The sequence below is a fragment of the Gnatocerus cornutus genome, chromosome 10, assembly GCF_029298725.1.
Source record: "Gnatocerus cornutus isolate USDA-ARS CGAHR chromosome 10, icGnaCorn1.1, whole genome shotgun sequence".
In the NCBI taxonomy this organism is placed as follows: domain Eukaryota; kingdom Metazoa; phylum Arthropoda; class Insecta; order Coleoptera; family Tenebrionidae; genus Gnatocerus; species Gnatocerus cornutus.
Window position 1 is genome coordinate 3,546,068 of NC_142242.1, and position 17,018 is coordinate 3,563,085.

At 37.7% G+C, this 17,018-nt stretch overlaps 2 protein-coding genes and 1 long non-coding RNA gene across 8 annotated transcripts; 2 read left to right on the forward strand and 1 right to left on the reverse strand.

Moving 5' to 3' along the window:
• Window positions 1-5,869: 5,869 nt before the first annotated feature.
• On the forward strand, window positions 5,870-7,499 carry LOC148167201 (uncharacterized). 2 transcript variants are annotated; one of them, XM_088046957.1, is made up of 3 exons: window positions 5,870-6,108; window positions 6,160-7,109; window positions 7,187-7,499. In XM_088046957.1, exons 2-3 carry the CDS (start codon window positions 6,169-6,171, stop codon window positions 7,260-7,262), a joined length of 1,017 nt encoding a protein of 338 aa, XP_087903083.1. In that variant the 5' UTR covers window positions 5,870-6,108; window positions 6,160-6,168; the 3' UTR covers window positions 7,263-7,499. The 2 variants fall into 2 exon arrangements, with proteins under 2 accessions (XP_087903083.1, XP_087903082.1); XM_088046956.1 differs by having other exon boundaries at window positions 6,160-7,499.
• Window positions 7,500-9,862: 2,363 nt separating this feature from the next.
• On the reverse strand, window positions 9,863-15,110 carry NfI (Nuclear factor I). Of its 5 annotated transcripts, none has more exons than XM_088046953.1 (9): window positions 14,841-15,110; window positions 13,329-13,484; window positions 12,442-12,817; window positions 11,501-11,566; window positions 11,285-11,329; window positions 11,075-11,230; window positions 10,826-11,025; window positions 10,438-10,779; window positions 9,863-10,378 (listed from the first exon to the last, which is right to left on the reverse strand). In XM_088046953.1, exons 1-9 carry the CDS (start codon window positions 14,919-14,921, stop codon window positions 10,007-10,009), a joined length of 1,794 nt encoding a protein of 597 aa, XP_087903079.1. In that variant the 5' UTR covers window positions 14,922-15,110; the 3' UTR covers window positions 9,863-10,006. The 5 variants fall into 5 exon arrangements, with proteins under 5 accessions (XP_087903079.1, XP_087903078.1, XP_087903077.1 ...); XM_088046952.1 differs by having other exon boundaries at window positions 11,285-11,380; XM_088046951.1 differs by having other exon boundaries at window positions 11,285-11,386.
• Window positions 14,155-14,884, forward strand: LOC148167203 (uncharacterized). Its single transcript, XR_015770853.1, has 3 exons — window positions 14,155-14,251; window positions 14,325-14,599; window positions 14,650-14,884. It is a non-coding gene; the product is annotated as an uncharacterized LOC148167203 (long non-coding RNA).
• Window positions 15,111-17,018: the final 1,908 nt, after the last annotated feature.

The following is a 17,018-nucleotide window of genomic DNA, read 5'->3' on the forward strand; positions in this document are numbered from 1 at the left end:
TCTTGATGAGTCCTCGTAGCGCTCATTATAGGTCAATGTTCTCTCAATTTTGCAGGAGAAGTGAATGTTATTAGGTTTCATCTAGTAAACCTAATGATCAAAAAGATTCTTCCGTTGATTTATGCACGTAATAATTGAATATGGTTTTCAACTGATTTACTATTCTACACTGGACGTAATGGAGGATTAAACACATTAAGGTCGTATTCAAATATTTACACGTCCTCTTTTATCATTTTAATTGTGGCGACACAAATCATGTTTAAAGATCAGTCATTATCCTTTCTGGAATTTAATATGACTGCAAAGACCTGAAGTGGCGGAAAGCTCTTATGTTTTTATTTTTCCCTCAGGAACAGTTTTCCAATGCAACGTCCATTCGGCCTAGCTTAAACTAGTAGGGGGAAAATTTAAAGTGACAGCAGTGAAAGCGGGGATTTCTTAAGTCTGTCCCTTTGTCAAAAATATTGTTTGAATCCTACGTTATCCAAAGGAACGCAAAAATATATTAGAATGGAAATTGTGGAGGTTAACCAAAACTCTTTAATAACTTCTCTAGATTGATGACGGATATGACTTTAAAATGACAGTAGATTGCGACCATCTGGGTGGTCACTATTCAATGGAATACCGCACGTTCATGTTTAAATAATGACAAGTTTTATTTAGTTGGGACGAGAAAGGCTACTGTACTGATTTGTAGCTCCCAAGCACAAAGAACTCCATTTTTATATAACACAATATGATCGTTACTACATCGCGGACATTACAGAACAAAAACCAATTAGGCATCAACCCAAACAAACTTGCACTGATGAGTCTCAACGCCAATTTCATAGAAAGAAACATTGTCCAATGCATTCATGCGTGATGCATACCTTCCACTGTAATAAAGTCATAAAACTTGACTTGAAGAATTTCGACCCATAAATTGTGACAACCTTGTACCTTTACGTAAAAAACCAAACGAAAAGTCACTGCTCGCAAGAAATTAAATCACCCAACTTTTCTATAAAACTCATTCCTGTGAAATAAAATTGTGATTAATTTGCCGCCCGCGGCTGTCAACTACAACATAGTAACGCCAGAGAAAATTGGATAATTTACCAAAGCACCAGATCCAACACGACAAAAATTAATTTGTAGTTTTATTACCTATAATTTCTTCTTGTTTCATTCAAACCTGCTGTTTTTTACTAATTTAAACACATTTTATATGCGGCTAATGCGGCCTCCATGGGCGTGTGAACATTATGGGACCACCTTTTTCATAAACACAACAATAAGCTTGTAAAATTAAAAGTCGTACTTATTTAGAACAAATTTATGAACACTTATGAAAATCGATAGTACCATAATACAATACCTCTAATTTACACCTGGATAATCAGATATATTGATGTCCGGAATCTGCACTTTATCGTGAAAATATTAAAATAAAGATTTGCAAACAGTTTGTCCCCGACTATTTGTCCTTTTTCGTCCTCGACTTTTTAGCCCTCGGTCAATTCGTCTCCAGGATAATTTGTCCTTAGTTATTTCCTCTTTATGAAAATTCGTCGCATGCAAAATGATCCCTAAAAGCTTATTTGCTTGCATTCATGGTAAATAGACCAACTGAATGTATTCGCGGCCACATAATCCGCAATTTATTATCCGCACAGGGTTCGGTTAATTGTAGCCACCCCCAAAATTGTCTTTAATTTGCAAATGTGTTTTTTGTCTTCAATAGTTTAAACAACAAGTATTTATTTTACTGTTATTGCGCTCATTCAAAGTTAATTTTTTAGATGTTCTCTACATCTGATCATTAAAAATGTTCTCCAAATATTAAGAATTTACTACTTTTATCGCTTTTTATTGAAGCGGACATAGACAGGGTTAGCAAGGGCTTGATTTTAGAAGAAACAACACAAGCGGGAACACTAGGCCCCGACTGTTTCTTTTAACCCTTTCATTCATGCAATACAAAGTCGATTTTATTTTTGTTAAAAAGAGCATTGACCATTTCTCTGTTTTATGACTTTACCGAAGAGGAAATAATCCCTGAACATTGTAGAATATTCGAAAAATGTGCATGGTTAGTTTTTTCAGCGGATAGATTGTTGGGTTGAAGATCATAAACTACTTTATTCAACAATTCTTGGATTTGTTTTTGGGCTTAGGTTTTTGATTTTGTTACCACTTGCACATAAGTACTTTTTGACCATTCTTGTACCAAATGTATATGTTCTCGTATTTTTTATGTTGTTTTTTAATATTTAGCATTAGAATACATTATATTTACATTTATATATTGGTATTTCAAATATGTTCCATAGAAGTCCAAATGATGTATACAGGTTGGCTCACCTAAGATTTTCGAGCCCTATATCTTTGTTATTAGTGAACGGATTTTAATAACATTTAAAACAAATATTACTGAATACGTGAGGTAGAATTTGACATTAATTAAACTATTTTTAACGCTAAAAATGGATTTTTCCACCTTTTTAATGAATAAATGTATTCAGAATGTTTACTATCACGTCAAGCATAAAAAATTACAAAAAAAAAATGGCTGGATCCTTGTTTCCGTTTGAGAGAATTCGTCGATTTTGCCATTAAAAATATTTATTTTCTTGAAACAATTTAGTAATGATATCTTTGAAATAACAATTAAAAGCGTTGATTTTGTGCACTCTTGGTGACCCTGCTTTTTGACAAGTTTGAATTTCCACACATTTTAACAGTTTCAATTCATTGCAATAATTTCCAAAATATCGAAATAACAAACCATAATATAGACGGAATATCTCTCTGTACGTTGAAAGCAGTCATAATTTAAATGAGAAATTTCAAAAACGAGAGAATAAATCAGTTGTCAGGAAGTCCAAAATTGGCCATAGCCAGAGATGATTTTGTAGCTTTTGAAAATGTTGACTTAGTTTTTTGTCTTTTTCTTAGAAACTAGCCCAACTTGACGGTTGATTTTCAGCAAACGCCTGTTATTATTACCGCTTAATAAGATAAGTGTAATTTTAAATGATTTAAAATTGAATTAAAACAAATAAAATTTACAAGAAAAGGGTGTCAGCTGCAATATCAAATCAATCTTCACATTTTCAGTTATCTTGATTTTAAATTTTATTAAATGCGTTCACACATTACATAGCTCGAAAGTTTTGTTAGGTAGCCCATTCTGTATAATCGAGATTTTTGGCTAATTCGACAGGGAGCTGGTCCGATTATCCGTACATTACTGTACTACTTTAACACAATATTACTAGAATAAGACAATAAGAAAAATGAAAACTCGTGCCAAAGAATCCAAGAAAAAATTATATCACGAGAATCAGATATGTTAGGGATTGAGGAGGTCCTTTATCAGGATATTATCAATCAGGTTGAACTGTTTTTGTGTCACGATCGCTCACACGAATGGGTTTCATCATTACCATAACACAAACTACTCAGAACATAGCTGGTCGCTTTACAAGAAAGAGTTTACAGTTCTTCAGTAGTCATAATGAGTTGTATAAAAAGCCTTGTGCTATTAAGGAAGGACATTTGTAATTTCAGGGCAAATGCCAGAGTTGAGTCTAATAGTAATTTTAATAAAAAATTTCATTAATAGTTCCCTACTATGTAGTTTTATTTCAGAAATATAAATTAGTTTTTGTGCCATCTCTGGCTGGGTGTATTGTGGGGTGTAATGATCGAGGAAAGCATATATGTATATGATACGTATAATTGTAATTTATTTTGGTCTACAAATAGGAATAGCGTGATCAGATAGGAGTTACGAGGTCTCGCATGCACAGATGCCATCTGCAGATAAGGGTAATTAGCCGTGCTGGGTTCTAACTGTGTGTTGTGCGCCACATAAAGCAAGTTCCGATTCGAAGCGGACAAAGCGTTAAATCACAGCACACGGCCTAACGATGACCCAGCCCGGTGATCTAATATTATTTCCAATAATACGAAAAAGACCACAAAAAAAAACTTGGAAATTGCTTTGTTGGACCCACACATGAATTTGTGCTTTGGTTGTTGAGTAATTAGAAAGGAAATTAGCTAGAAGGAAGCTTACATTAGACATTTCGATGAATTATCTTCCCGTCAACATGCGACTCGAACTCGTTTCAAGAGTTTATTTAATGGTCTTGTCTCAGAATCTGCGCCGACACGAAAGAACCTTTGGGAAAATCATAATGTAACGCGCTCATGATTGCAGCATCGCATAGGTAGTCAACATATAGCTGGTCTAAATTGCAGATCAAAAAACGAGTATAATAGACCTACGATGACGGTAAGATATAGTGTGTCAAACCGTTCGAATTTTCATGTCTTTTTTTATGTAAATGCGTCGGAGCTTACAAAATAGACAACTGCAATGTTGTTTTTATAACAAGGTTCAGAACCACACGCGATCAATTTCAGAGTCGATCAGCTGCTCAGGGGGCAGACAATGAGAATTTATTGTTTTCGTAGCACAGCATCAATTAAAAAATTGTAATAACATCATCACTTTCTTCGAGTTTTTCCCTGAACTGAACGAGTTGCTTCGAAGATGCACGCTGCATTCCTTAATTTGATGTTACCGAATCGTTAAGGCTTGATTGTTATGGGTCATTATTATGTATTTAATGTTTTGCCAAGCAGGTCGTTTAATTTGTGTTGTGTAGAGTGGCCCGCATAGTTGAGAACGATTGTGATACAGTGGGCGTGGAAGTTCTTAGTGCCGCTTGCCGACCAGGTAAAACCTATGATTGCTGCTTACCTGACAGCTGGTGATCTATTCTCCAACATTAATGGTCCCATGTTCATTTAGTGCACGGTATGAGACGCACGTTATACTTAATAATATCACGATTTTTTACCAACTTTTTAAGTAATACCACCACTTCAAAAACGCGCTAATGGCGCTTGGTTCTTGTACACCCCAAAGACTTTTTTCGCACAATTCCAAAAAGCGAATTTCGAAGTTTCATTGTCTAAAAACCGCCATTAAAAAGCACAGCTTTTTTAATGGCACACACTGACATTTCAAACAGGTGGTAGGTACAATGTAACATTATTTACGACCAAGACCAATAATTATAACATAAAGCAAAATCACAAAAATGGCATAAACAATGTTTACTTTGTCATTCTTCATCCATAGAACAAAAGAAAATTTCCTTCTCTTCATTTCCATCAAATCGCAGTTTTAACATTCTCACCTTGACGTCTTTTTATCTCAAATATCTAATAAAAACTTAACTACAAACTTGCTGGAATCTAGAGTCAACGAAGTAATGGTGAATATGCGACTGAATGAGACATCAGAAAGCTCCCTACAGAGCTTGAATATAAGTTCCATAGTTTTATCGGCTGACTTAGCAGTCTTTTCAGCATGAAAATTACGAGTGAGAAATTTATCCAACATCCACGACCAAGTGCGCTGACAAATCTAATTTGTACATTACATTTACTATCCGTGTAAATACTCATTACTAGGAAGTGTATTAAAATTTATATGGAAACAGTTGACATTTTTAGTTACCTTTTATTTCAATGCTATTAAAACCGAAACGCATAAAAATTAACTAAAGAAGTTCAAAAAACTAAGCTTGATCAGTATAAATTATTCAGTTTTAAAACGCGGAGATTACAAAGCGTTTAGCTAAAACTGCGTTTCTAACTTGGGAAAGCGCTGAGCAAAAAATTATCTTTTTATTGTCTCCTAAACTTAATCTATTGAGATTATATTACTGCAAATCATAAAACTACTCGATGACACTATCTTATCGGTTGTCTGGACTTATCCTTCAAACCTCCGGACTTGGAAAAAGCTCAACTTTCATCGCAGTGTCGCCCTCTGACGGTGTTAAACTAGTTTAAACGTTACAGTTTTCTATGAAGATCAGCTGATCATGACAATATGGAAACGAAAATAAACAAATAGTAAAAACGCAATTTCATTGTTTATGTTCGTGTAAGTGCAGAATGAAGTGATTTCATTCATAAACAAAATAATCAGTCTCGTGTATGAGTTTGCAACAACTGCTTTGGTAACAATAGCTTGAATTAATGACAAGCAAACTGGTGACTGACAAAGAAAGTTAACATATTGTTACGTTACAGGTAAGTGGGTGCTTTTATGGACAGTAAAAAGAATTTCGGTGTTAATTTTAGATCTAGACAATGAGTAAGGAGAGTACTCCTGAATTAACAAAATCATGGGTCTTTGTGGACCAAGAAGGCCCTGTAAATGGAGATGCACCAAATACTAGTGGAGTGCAAGAAGTAGCTGAAGTTGAGTCTCATGTAGATTCAGATACAGACAGTATTAGCGTTATCAGTGAAAGTGGATGTTCCTACAAAACTGATGAAGAAGAATATACCGCAATTGAAGAAGTTATCAACAATGAACTTGAAACTATCAAAGAAGATGAGCCTCCAGAGTTAGAAACTCCAACTCAATTACCGACTGACATCGGCGCCGACATAGTCTTTTATTTTACAACAAGCCTCGTTTGTGCTTTGGCTCTACTATGTTTTTCATGCGCCATACAACGTTACCTCCAGGGAGATTCTAATGCAAATAAATTTGAGCATGAGCAAGAAGTCATATTTTCACAACTGAAAAACCAAGAGACCGTCCTTAAAGAAGAACCTTCCACTAAATTCACTTTTAAGAAAATCAAACATATTAAAACTGAGCAAATACCAAAAATTGCCAAATTAGAAGAAGAGAATTTGTCTGATAATAGCGCGGGGTACAAATACAAGATGAAACAGAAGAATTTCCCAAGGTGTGAACGCGAAAACTGCGAAAAACGCGGAAAGTACCATGACGATAAGCGACCTGACGATATTAACGAGAAAAACGAGAAAACCGACGATGAATATGATAAGAAAATAAAGGAACTCAGGATCAAAGAAGACTACTTAAAGGAGAAGGAGAAATTTTTAATTGAGAGGGAACACGCTTTGTTAAAGAAGGAAATGAAGCTAAACAAAGAGAAGCAACACACCAAGAACAAACATGACAAGAAAAGTTATAAAAGGGAGAAAGAGGAGGAAATTGAAGAACCCAAGACTAACGACAACAAAAATTCGAAATCCCAGAATAAAAAACGCAAGTATGACGACAAAAAGAAATTTACTGCTGAAAAAAGAAAGTTCTTTAATGAACAGGATAAAAAACGGAATATTTCAGGACAATGGTATATCAATCTGCACGAAGCAAGAGACAACATGAGACAAAAAAAATATGCTTATTTCAAAAGGAATAAAGCACATTGGTATTTTCAATGGATGGTAGATAGAGCACGTCTTCGTGGTAAATAATAAAATTTGGTTTTGAGTTTTTCAGTTTGTCGAATTTTGGTTTTAACTAACCCGCAATTATTTTTTTTTTTGTATCATTTGACACTCTCGAGTATTATTTCTTTGTATGAATAAGATGTGATATTTTTATTTTATAATTTTTAATTATACATACTTAAATTAGAGTTTGGGCTAACGCAAAATGTTGTTTTATTGAACCTTGAAATTTTGGATCTGAACGACAAATCGATTTGCTTGCATTTTCTAAAATTTGCTATCAATTCGTCTCATTGCCCCAAATATTTTTGGGCATTTGAATTCGATCTAACTAGGGGTGCACTAAAGTCGTCTACCTAATGAAATTCGACATAATTTAAAGATTATTTTAGGGTTACATATTTCAAATGGCTAAAAGATGACAGTACAAAAAAGTTTTTTATGGAACTGCTGTTATTGCAAATAACTACTTTAAATTAAGTAATCATTAAACCAATTCTATGACAAATGCATGTTTTATATTTAAGACGTTTTCTGTATGATATTCAAAATAGTTTTTTTAACGGAAATTTAGTCAGAGCCGGTACCACTGCACGTGGCCAATTCTACCGACTTTTTATTGGATTTTTTATCATAAAATGAGTTTTATGATTTTTCATCGAAAAAAGAAACGAAATTGACGCCTTTATCGTAATTTCTTAAAATCTATCCAGTTAACACGAATAACATCTGGCGTCGAAAGATATTTTTCTTAGCATGGAAAATAAAAATGTTCTAAGAGCGAGTTATTAAAATCCCGATTGAAAAGATAAAATGCACATATTTTGATAATCAAAACTTTCGAAAATGTGCATATTTCATGAAATTTATGCACAATTTGGTCCATTTTACGTGCATCTGCGTGTATTTTAGCAAATTTTCGTACATGGAAATGAAGTTTAAATTTTTGAAGTAATTTTAAAAACACTCTATGTAATAATTTATATTTATTTAAAAAAGATGCGATAAAGAAAAATTCAAAGTATTGATTTGAATTGGAAAGTGGAAATGAAGGTAAAATTAATAAATAAAAATCCAAAGTATTAAATAAACCCTCTGATTTATTCTTAAAATTAAGGTCATACAATCGCTTTGTTAAGCATACTACTTAATAATAATTGTAATAATAATAATAATTGTAGTAATAACCACTACTGACGCTTACACGTCCAACAATTGAATCAAAAATATCAATGGCACTGGTTAAATATCACCCGATTCTATAAGTATATGCGTAAGTAACAAATACTTTTTGTTATTTATTTACGTTATAATTGTAACATTGGAGTACATTAATAAATTTTCCAAATTATTAGATCTTCACGTGTGTTTATAAATAATAATCGGATAGAATTAGTAATTAAAAAAGCTTGAATTAGTTAAAAAATATCATTACAGACTTGGTTAACTATACTCGTTAGGTATTAATGTTTAAACTCTTAAAAGAATTGTACTAGAATTACGTATTAAATAAATAAGTCGACGGTGTATAGGTATAATAAGTTCGTTTCGTTTTAAATTTAGTATAAAAATCTAGCAATCTACAGTCGTACACCGAAGAGCGAATTAGTTTTATTGACTTGTGTGTTACGATGGATGGATGGTTGCACGATTCGATGGTATTACGTATGTCATGTAGTGTACCTACACATATCACATTGTTATATTTCTTAACCAAATAAGCTTTTTGCTAGTTTTCGTTCGTCGACAATGAAGGTCTAAAAATTTGTACTAGGGAGATTTAGGGAAGTAGGTAAACGAAATGCAGAGTGCCCAGAAGAGCAATACTTGTTAATCAGAGCGGAGGGATAGGTACATCAGTCGGGGTCACTCTGCCATACGCGACTAGAAATGAGAAGATAAAGGAGTCGGGATGAGCGTGACCTGGGGACGCCCGGGACCTGGACCTGTCCGACGCTCCCTTCGCGCTCCCTTCGCTCGGCCGCGGCTGCTTTAAAGGTACTCAATCACAGTAGATTTAACAACCTATCACGAGACGCCACCAGCAGTCGCCTGAAAAGACTAAGAGAAAATTTCCAAGTTGAATTTCAAAGTGAGGAGACTGTTGGTGCGTGGTGACGTAATATACAGTAGTATATAAATATATGTTATATACATGTGAACTATAATGCCATTTGGTGCAGCTGGCAACTCACGTATAGTCGTAATATACAGTTGAGCTGGCGTTGCGCTGTGAGCAAGCTCGGTTATAACGTCTCTAACTAAGCTACAGTAACAGTTTAACATTATTGTAATACTAAGGCACAGACCCAGCTCATTGCTTGTTCGCTCAACAAGCACTTTTGTGGAAGACAAGCATCGCTGGATATTCTACCCAACATAGGAACGGAATTGTAACTAAGTTGACCACCGTTTTCAGGCCGTTTTACTTTGGAACAAAGCACATCGACGTGTGTCGTCGTCGACGTGCTAAGTTCACAACAATTCGCTCGATTCGTAGGATTCGAACGATTCGCACAGCCTGACTCTGGTCTTGGCACCGGACTATAATAAGTACAAGTGTACAAGTATACAAGTAAACTATCCTACGGCGACTATGCTAGTTGAGCAGCCTAGTTGCGCACCGAGTCGCGAGAAATGATCAAAATCCAACATAATCGTTACACATAAATTGGCAAGAAAGCTGCAAGATCATAAGGCAGTTTGTCGACGATCACGGAGACTTCGGTGCGGTGGGTAGCTGATCGGACTCTCGAGGCCCAGAGTTCTCTAAGCCATCGCCCGCTTGAAAGAATCGCTCCGTATCGCACATTAGATTCGCACTGTTGCAGCACTGTCCGTGTTCGGAACTGGAAGTCGCCGTTGTTCCGTCGTCCATCAAAATGATCGCGTTGGACTCGGGGTTCGTTTGATGCGCTATCATGTTAAAGTCCTCTTGGTCTAAAGTGAAGAGCGGCGTGCTCCATCTGGGGATGCTGCTAGAACGCGGAGTACCTCTGGACGTACTCACGCTGGCCGAGTACATGCTGAGATTCGTAGGACTGATAACTCCAGACATCCCGCTCATACTGGGGTAGCTGAAGAGCTGCAACAAAAACGGCCGTCATTTTTTGGTTCTAGGGTCTCTCCTTTTACACTACCAACATGTCCCGGCTGCCCATGAAAGTGATTGAAGGAGTAGTCCCTGGTCGGCGAGTACGGACTGCTGGTGGGGACTGAATTCCTCTGACTTGGCGATTTGCGCCGTTCGTGATTTCCGGGACTGAGTGGCGGTGATGAGCTGATTTCTGGAACGTCATCAGCCGGCGATGCCTCACTGCAAGGAGGCGTTATACTCGCCGGCGGCGAGTTCGTTCCACTCAACGTCACGTCGCCGGTCGATCGAATTATCGCCACCGGTCTTGCCATAGGCGGCAACGGTGGCGGCGGCAACATCGTCGACGGAAAATACTGTGTCTTCGGACTCCTCGATATATTCGTTTGCATCTGCAATCAAATTATAGCAGCGAATCTTCACTAAAACGTGACTTACTTGTGCGTTTTGATTGTTGCTGTCGGTCTCTTGACACACAAACGTCACAAAGTCGGACAAGGTGGTGTCGTGACCGTTTTCGGGGTACTTTACTTGATTTTGGTGCTGATGTTGATGTTGTTCTGGACTATGTTGATAAAATATTGTACTTGGATTCTGTTGAGAACTGGAAGACACTAAAGTGGTGTTTTGAGGTATAGCTGAAAACCCAAATTTCTAACACCAAATGTCGTTGAATTTTTTACTTACAATAAGCTGCCGATACTACCATAGCGTCGACGGACGTGGCTCTATCGGCGACGACAGGTCCTTGTTCTGAGTAATTATTGCAATAGTAAGCTGGATGTTCTAATTTGACACTGTTCATCGTTGGTTGCGAATCCGACAATTCGTGCAATATAGAAGCTAAAAATGTTTAAAATTAATAAGAAATTTAATGCAACATTAAAATAAAGTTACATTTGGATAACTTCCATAATTCCTTTGATGAAAATACTCCTGTGGCTAATATAATGTCATTACATATTACACCGTTGTACGGATTGTGGGTGTAACCTGTAACTGGAAATAATTTCATTTTTAGTTTGTGATTCATTGATGTTTGCAAAATTTTACGAAATTGTTACCAATTACCTTACACTTCGTACCGCCACAACATTGAGTTACAATGCTCACCTTTATTTTTTCGATCGTCTTCTTTTTTGTTGTTATTATTATTAAAGCAAACTCCACTTAATATTTCTGAAAAAAAAATCTTAAATGTCACAGCGTACTCAGTAAAAGCGTGCATAACTAAGTATATAATTAGAAGTATCTACACGTGGAATTTATGTGGAAGATTTTGTCTCGTAAAACATACGATCTATTTTTAATGATAATTTTATGATGAAAACTCAGATGTTCTAGGACGCGTTGCTAAAATTCGATCTTCCTGTTCGTCTCATTTGGAACCACGTTGCGAAATTTAAAACCTTGTTGTCCAATTCAGAACCCTATTTTATTGTTGAAATCAAACAAATTAGAGAATGTTTATAGAACGGGATGAGATATAGCGTACAAAGTGTTTTACGCTACCAATTTAAATGTCTGGGCGAGTTTCCAAAATTCGCGAATAAGGCCGATTATTCCCTAACTCGTGTCAGCACATATCGATCGCTTGTTTTATTCAAAATAGTTAATATTTTAAAAGCTGGATTAATTAAAATAGCGAGCGAGAAGATGTAATGTTTTTTTTAACATTTTCCTTGACACAAGTTACGCTGTCCAAAAAAAAAACAAGCGCATTTTGGCATGTCTCCAATATTGGCATTCTCATGGCTGTTTATCAGATCATAAGATGCTGCGGGAAAAGCTGAGTAATTCGGTGACAAGGCGTCGATATGGACATAAATCGATTTCAGAGGAAAAGCACGAAGCGTAAAGATATGGTCAAAACGAGGCGATAAATTATAAATTTTCAGTCGTGATTGGAAAAATTATGTATAGTCGAATTGATTCAACGTGGTCCAAGAGGCGGAGCGTAAACTCAATCTGATTCCAAGCGAGTGGTGGCGCTGCTTGAATGAATAGTAAACAAGACTACAACGAGTGGTAATAAAAGCGGAGTGTTTATTTACCGTGGCTGTTGATGAAGTTGGCTAGATAAAGATCCAGTTCTCGCACTGACACGTTAATATGATATGGATTTACACAAAGTCCAGGTTGAGAACAGTCCGGATTTTTCTCGAGTCTTTCGCCATCCGTACTTTCGAGAGGTATTGCTTTGAAAAGTATCACCATAACGAGATCCAATCGCCAAACTTTATCCGCTTGTCGAAGACAGTCTATTCGGCGCATTTTGCCTTTTTGATCAGGATTGGAGAGCACACAGACCGCGGGACGCTTGCCCGTTATACTTAACACAAAATCTTCACGACATTCTTGTGTGATATCCTTCCGAAGCTTTCCCAGCAGACGGGAGGCCCATTTTTGCTTAACTTCCGCTTTTTCGTTCTGAAAAAAATCAACATTAGATAATAGGGCGCGTTGTCCTGTGGTTACAGCTCCACCCAAAAACCGGGAGCGAAAATGGAATAGTCGAGAGCGCATCCTAGTTTCAACGTTCTACGAACACACCTTTTCCTATTTTGAATGTTTTCATGTTTTCCCGATGATCAACAACGAATTCAAATGAGGCTGATTCTTAGAATATCAAATATCTACTTGTCCGAGCAACAAAAGATAATTTTAAATTTGTCGGTAAACAAATTTCGACGGACCAACTTGGGTTCACCTATTTTCCAAAAATACCCACTGACTTGCAAAAACTAATTTCGAAAATCTTAGAGTAAAATCAATGTCAATTTGCAAATGTTTCGTTTATTTTAATGTCAAAGCAGCAGTCCACTTACATAATAGCGTTGAAGTAAAAATAAATCAGCTCTTGAATAGCGACCGTAAAACAGTTATCAAAGGCATAGAAATTTGAAAAGCGCGAAAATGTTGATCGAGAAAAATCAAATACCTGTAAAGCTTCTTTGCACTGTCTCTCTTCCTCCAAAGACATCCGTTTTTCATGTTTTTTGTAGTATTTTCTTTTCGCAGCTTGGAGATTAAACCACGTGTACGAGAAGGACTTGACAAAAGGCAGGAGTGCCTCGATGAATGGGTGGAACTCGTCCTGGTAATACATTCATAGAATAAATTTGCTACACTGCGCTAATCGAGCGTTTACAGTATTATTAAGCAAAAACTTGACAAACTTTAGTAACGGAATTGATACACGTAAACAATGACATCTTTTCAAATGCTAACAAAAATGTCCCTCCGTCTAGAAAAAATCCGAAATCGCATCTTTATCGATTGTACGTAGCCCATGAAAGCTAGAGTAAATCAATTTAATTTATTGGCTGCAGCGAGTCTGCACCATTGTAGAGAGATGAACGTTTTCGAAACAGAGAGACGAAAATTGTCTACGGAATCTAATCGATATGGTTTGCATGATATTGCAGAATATTGCAGTTATGAAGATAGAGAAAATAAGGATGCAGCAGAGGTGGTCAAAATATTGTGTTTGGTGTGAATGTCGGGCCATCGGCGGCAATAACGGCACGTACGGTCACGTACAAACTTTGCATGCATATAACAACAACTGCATTGCACAAACAACAAACGAATGAGAATGTGTCGCGAAATGTGGCGACGTAGTGCATTTAAATTGGTGAGTCCGTCCGACGCCTCCAATGATCCTACAAAATAGCCAGTAATGCAAGCTTTAGATGTGGATGTCGCCGCCCCCAAAACGCCGCCACTAACTCTTATATTGCCACGTTCAGCCCTTTTGTCCTTAAGATCTAGGACTCGTGTGGTTCTAGCGTATCTATAGTTGAAAGCGCGCGCAGGAATGCACTGCAACCCTCGATCTAGAATTCAAGTCTGGTCTGGCAGGTTCGTAATAAAATGTTAATTACTAGCGTACAGGACGAAAAGATCGAATCAAGGATTTGTTTGTTTTGAATAGGATCGGGTGGTGGTTGGGTCGTGGCGGCGAGTGGTGCGATCACATGGTGCTGGTTCTATAGCACCAGCCGAGCACCGAGCAGATGGTCCTCGAGTTGTCTACACGGGATAGACGCGTTCGTCGTGGTCTTTGAATTCCGCCTATTTATACGAGTGTATTTTTAGCCGCTAGCGAGGAGTAGCGGTGAACTGTGGATTAACAAAACGAAAAGAGCAATGGAGGATATGACGAGCGTCCGAGCAGCAGAGCAGCAAACAATCACATCAAGACAACAGGTACGACGGTGCAAAGATGAACAAAAACAGAAAAGAAACGAAAGAAAAAGTTACAGTCAATAACAACCAAACATGTCAACATCGAGGACCTCAGCCAGGTCGGGCGGGGGTTCCCGCGGGGGTTCCCTATCCCGAACCAGCCGGAGTTTACAGAACAGAATAACACTCATGTTAATCATGTTAATTACATATCACGCATGACGGCGCGGGGGGAGTAAGGAGGGTAGCAGCGGGTAGGCACCTGTCCCGAGGACGGCGTCTGGAGATACGAGGACACATCGGGCTCCACCATGCAGCTGCGCAACGTGTCGGGGATGAACATTCCTCAGGTCACGTCACCGTCACCGGCTGGCGGCGCGCTGCGTGCCGAGTCCCATCACCAACGAAGGCCGCCGGTTACTGCGCCTTCCGCGACTTCACCAATTCCACCGATTCCACCAAGAGCACGAGAAGAGATTCGGGAGAAAATCGCACGATCTGCCACCAGCAGCTTCCTCATTGATTGCTTAATGCGCACTGCGGTCGCAGACGCGGACACCATCCACCGTCGTCCCGCAGACTGCAGCTGTAGATGTCGATAATTCGGCGTTCCGACGACACTCACTCATCACTAGAGTCTCGCACATGCACATGCCACCATCCAGCCGCGATCCACGAACCTCTACGTCTACACATACCCCAAGACCTAGGCTCTCTTCCACTGCAAATGTCCGCTTGCAGGACCCCGCTCTCGCCTCTCGTACGCTATACGCTATTAATAAAAGACGCGGGACGTCGGCAGCGCCGTATATATTTATATATTGCTACGACGCCAATGACGTTTCGTTGCGTCCGGGCGCTACCGTTGCCGTATCATGTTGTTTTTCCTCTGCCGTCATGTGCTGGTGTTGGTGCTGGTGCTGGAGGAAGCACTACCACACTTAGTGGCAATCGCGATCGACTGGTGCTGCCATCGACGGAACGCGGCGACGCAAACTACCAGCGTCGTAACGATCGCTGCCATGATGCAAATGCGAAATGCACCACCGCAGATTTACGCTTCTTGGCAAACGCTCCCAACTCCCAACTTGATTATACGTTGAGCTTAATACGTCGCGTAATACTTCGCGCCGCCTCCTCCTGCTACCTGCAGTATATGCTCCATGTTCCTGCTAATACTTTGCGCTAAACTTTACGACGACACCTATTTGACCCTAAATATCCTAAATACAAATTATGCAGTGCACGATTCTACTGCATGTGTCGTCTAAATTCTATTCCTAATACCGCAATTTTAATCATCACACCACTACGAATATCTATCCAATTGCGCTTCCTCATTTTTTTTTCTTTTCAACTTTACCAACTCCTAATGCGCTGACCTAAAAACGAAATGGGATACTTTTCATCCCTTTTTGCTCTCTACGCGTTCTCTCCCTCGCATTTTACAAACATTACTCTCAACGAAAACCAATTCCGGCCACATTACAATATTAGAGACCTTGACAGTCTCTGTTTTTCTTCGTCTCTTTTTCTTAATTTAGTTTTATGACATCATCAAAACATGCATAAAAATATTGATAAAAAATCAAAAATGAATTATCAGATTATTTTTAAACCTATTCGTCGACATTAAGGAATTTTATCATTCACGTTCGCTATGTAATTGTAATTACTCATTGCTGATGCAGTTATTTTTCGTCCTCAAGAATTGCTAAAACTGAGCCAAAAATTGTTTTTCTAAACGTTTAAATTAGAAAATCTGCATGTCGCACTATCCCTGCCTGCACTTTGACCAATTTATTACAACGAGAAATTTGACTTATAAAACACAGAGAATGCGCAAAAAATGACTTTTTTGTAACAATCAAAGCAGCAGCGAACGTAATTGTTCATTCATGTCAATCATAATAAATGCCGAATTAAAAAACTTTGGATTTTTTTTACAAATAAATGAAATAAGATCGTTTATGCAATGATTTTAAGTTATTATTGAGACGTCCACTTTCAGTCTTTACTAAACCCTTATGCTGATCAATACGCTTATTTTGGCAAGTGAAGAATTGTCAATCTTAGATTCATTTTCACGTAAGTAGAATTCTTTTTGTATTATACAGAGTGATCAATTGAATTATTTATTCAGTTGGCTTGTATATTCCAATCGTGTGTCTGAACTTGACATAAGAATGTCAAATTGACACATGTCGGATGATTGACAGATACTAAGACATACGTTCAGAGTTCAGAGTAGCAGCTAACTAGATAAATAATTCATTGGGATCAGGGTGGAATTTTAATGAAGGTTCGAGTTAAATAAAATCCGATTGATTACTTAACGTTTCTATTTTATGAAAATATTTTCTTTTACAACCATCATAAAATATCTGTCAATACATTTGTGAGAAATAGACAGAACCCTTGTGTAAGAATCAAAGACAAG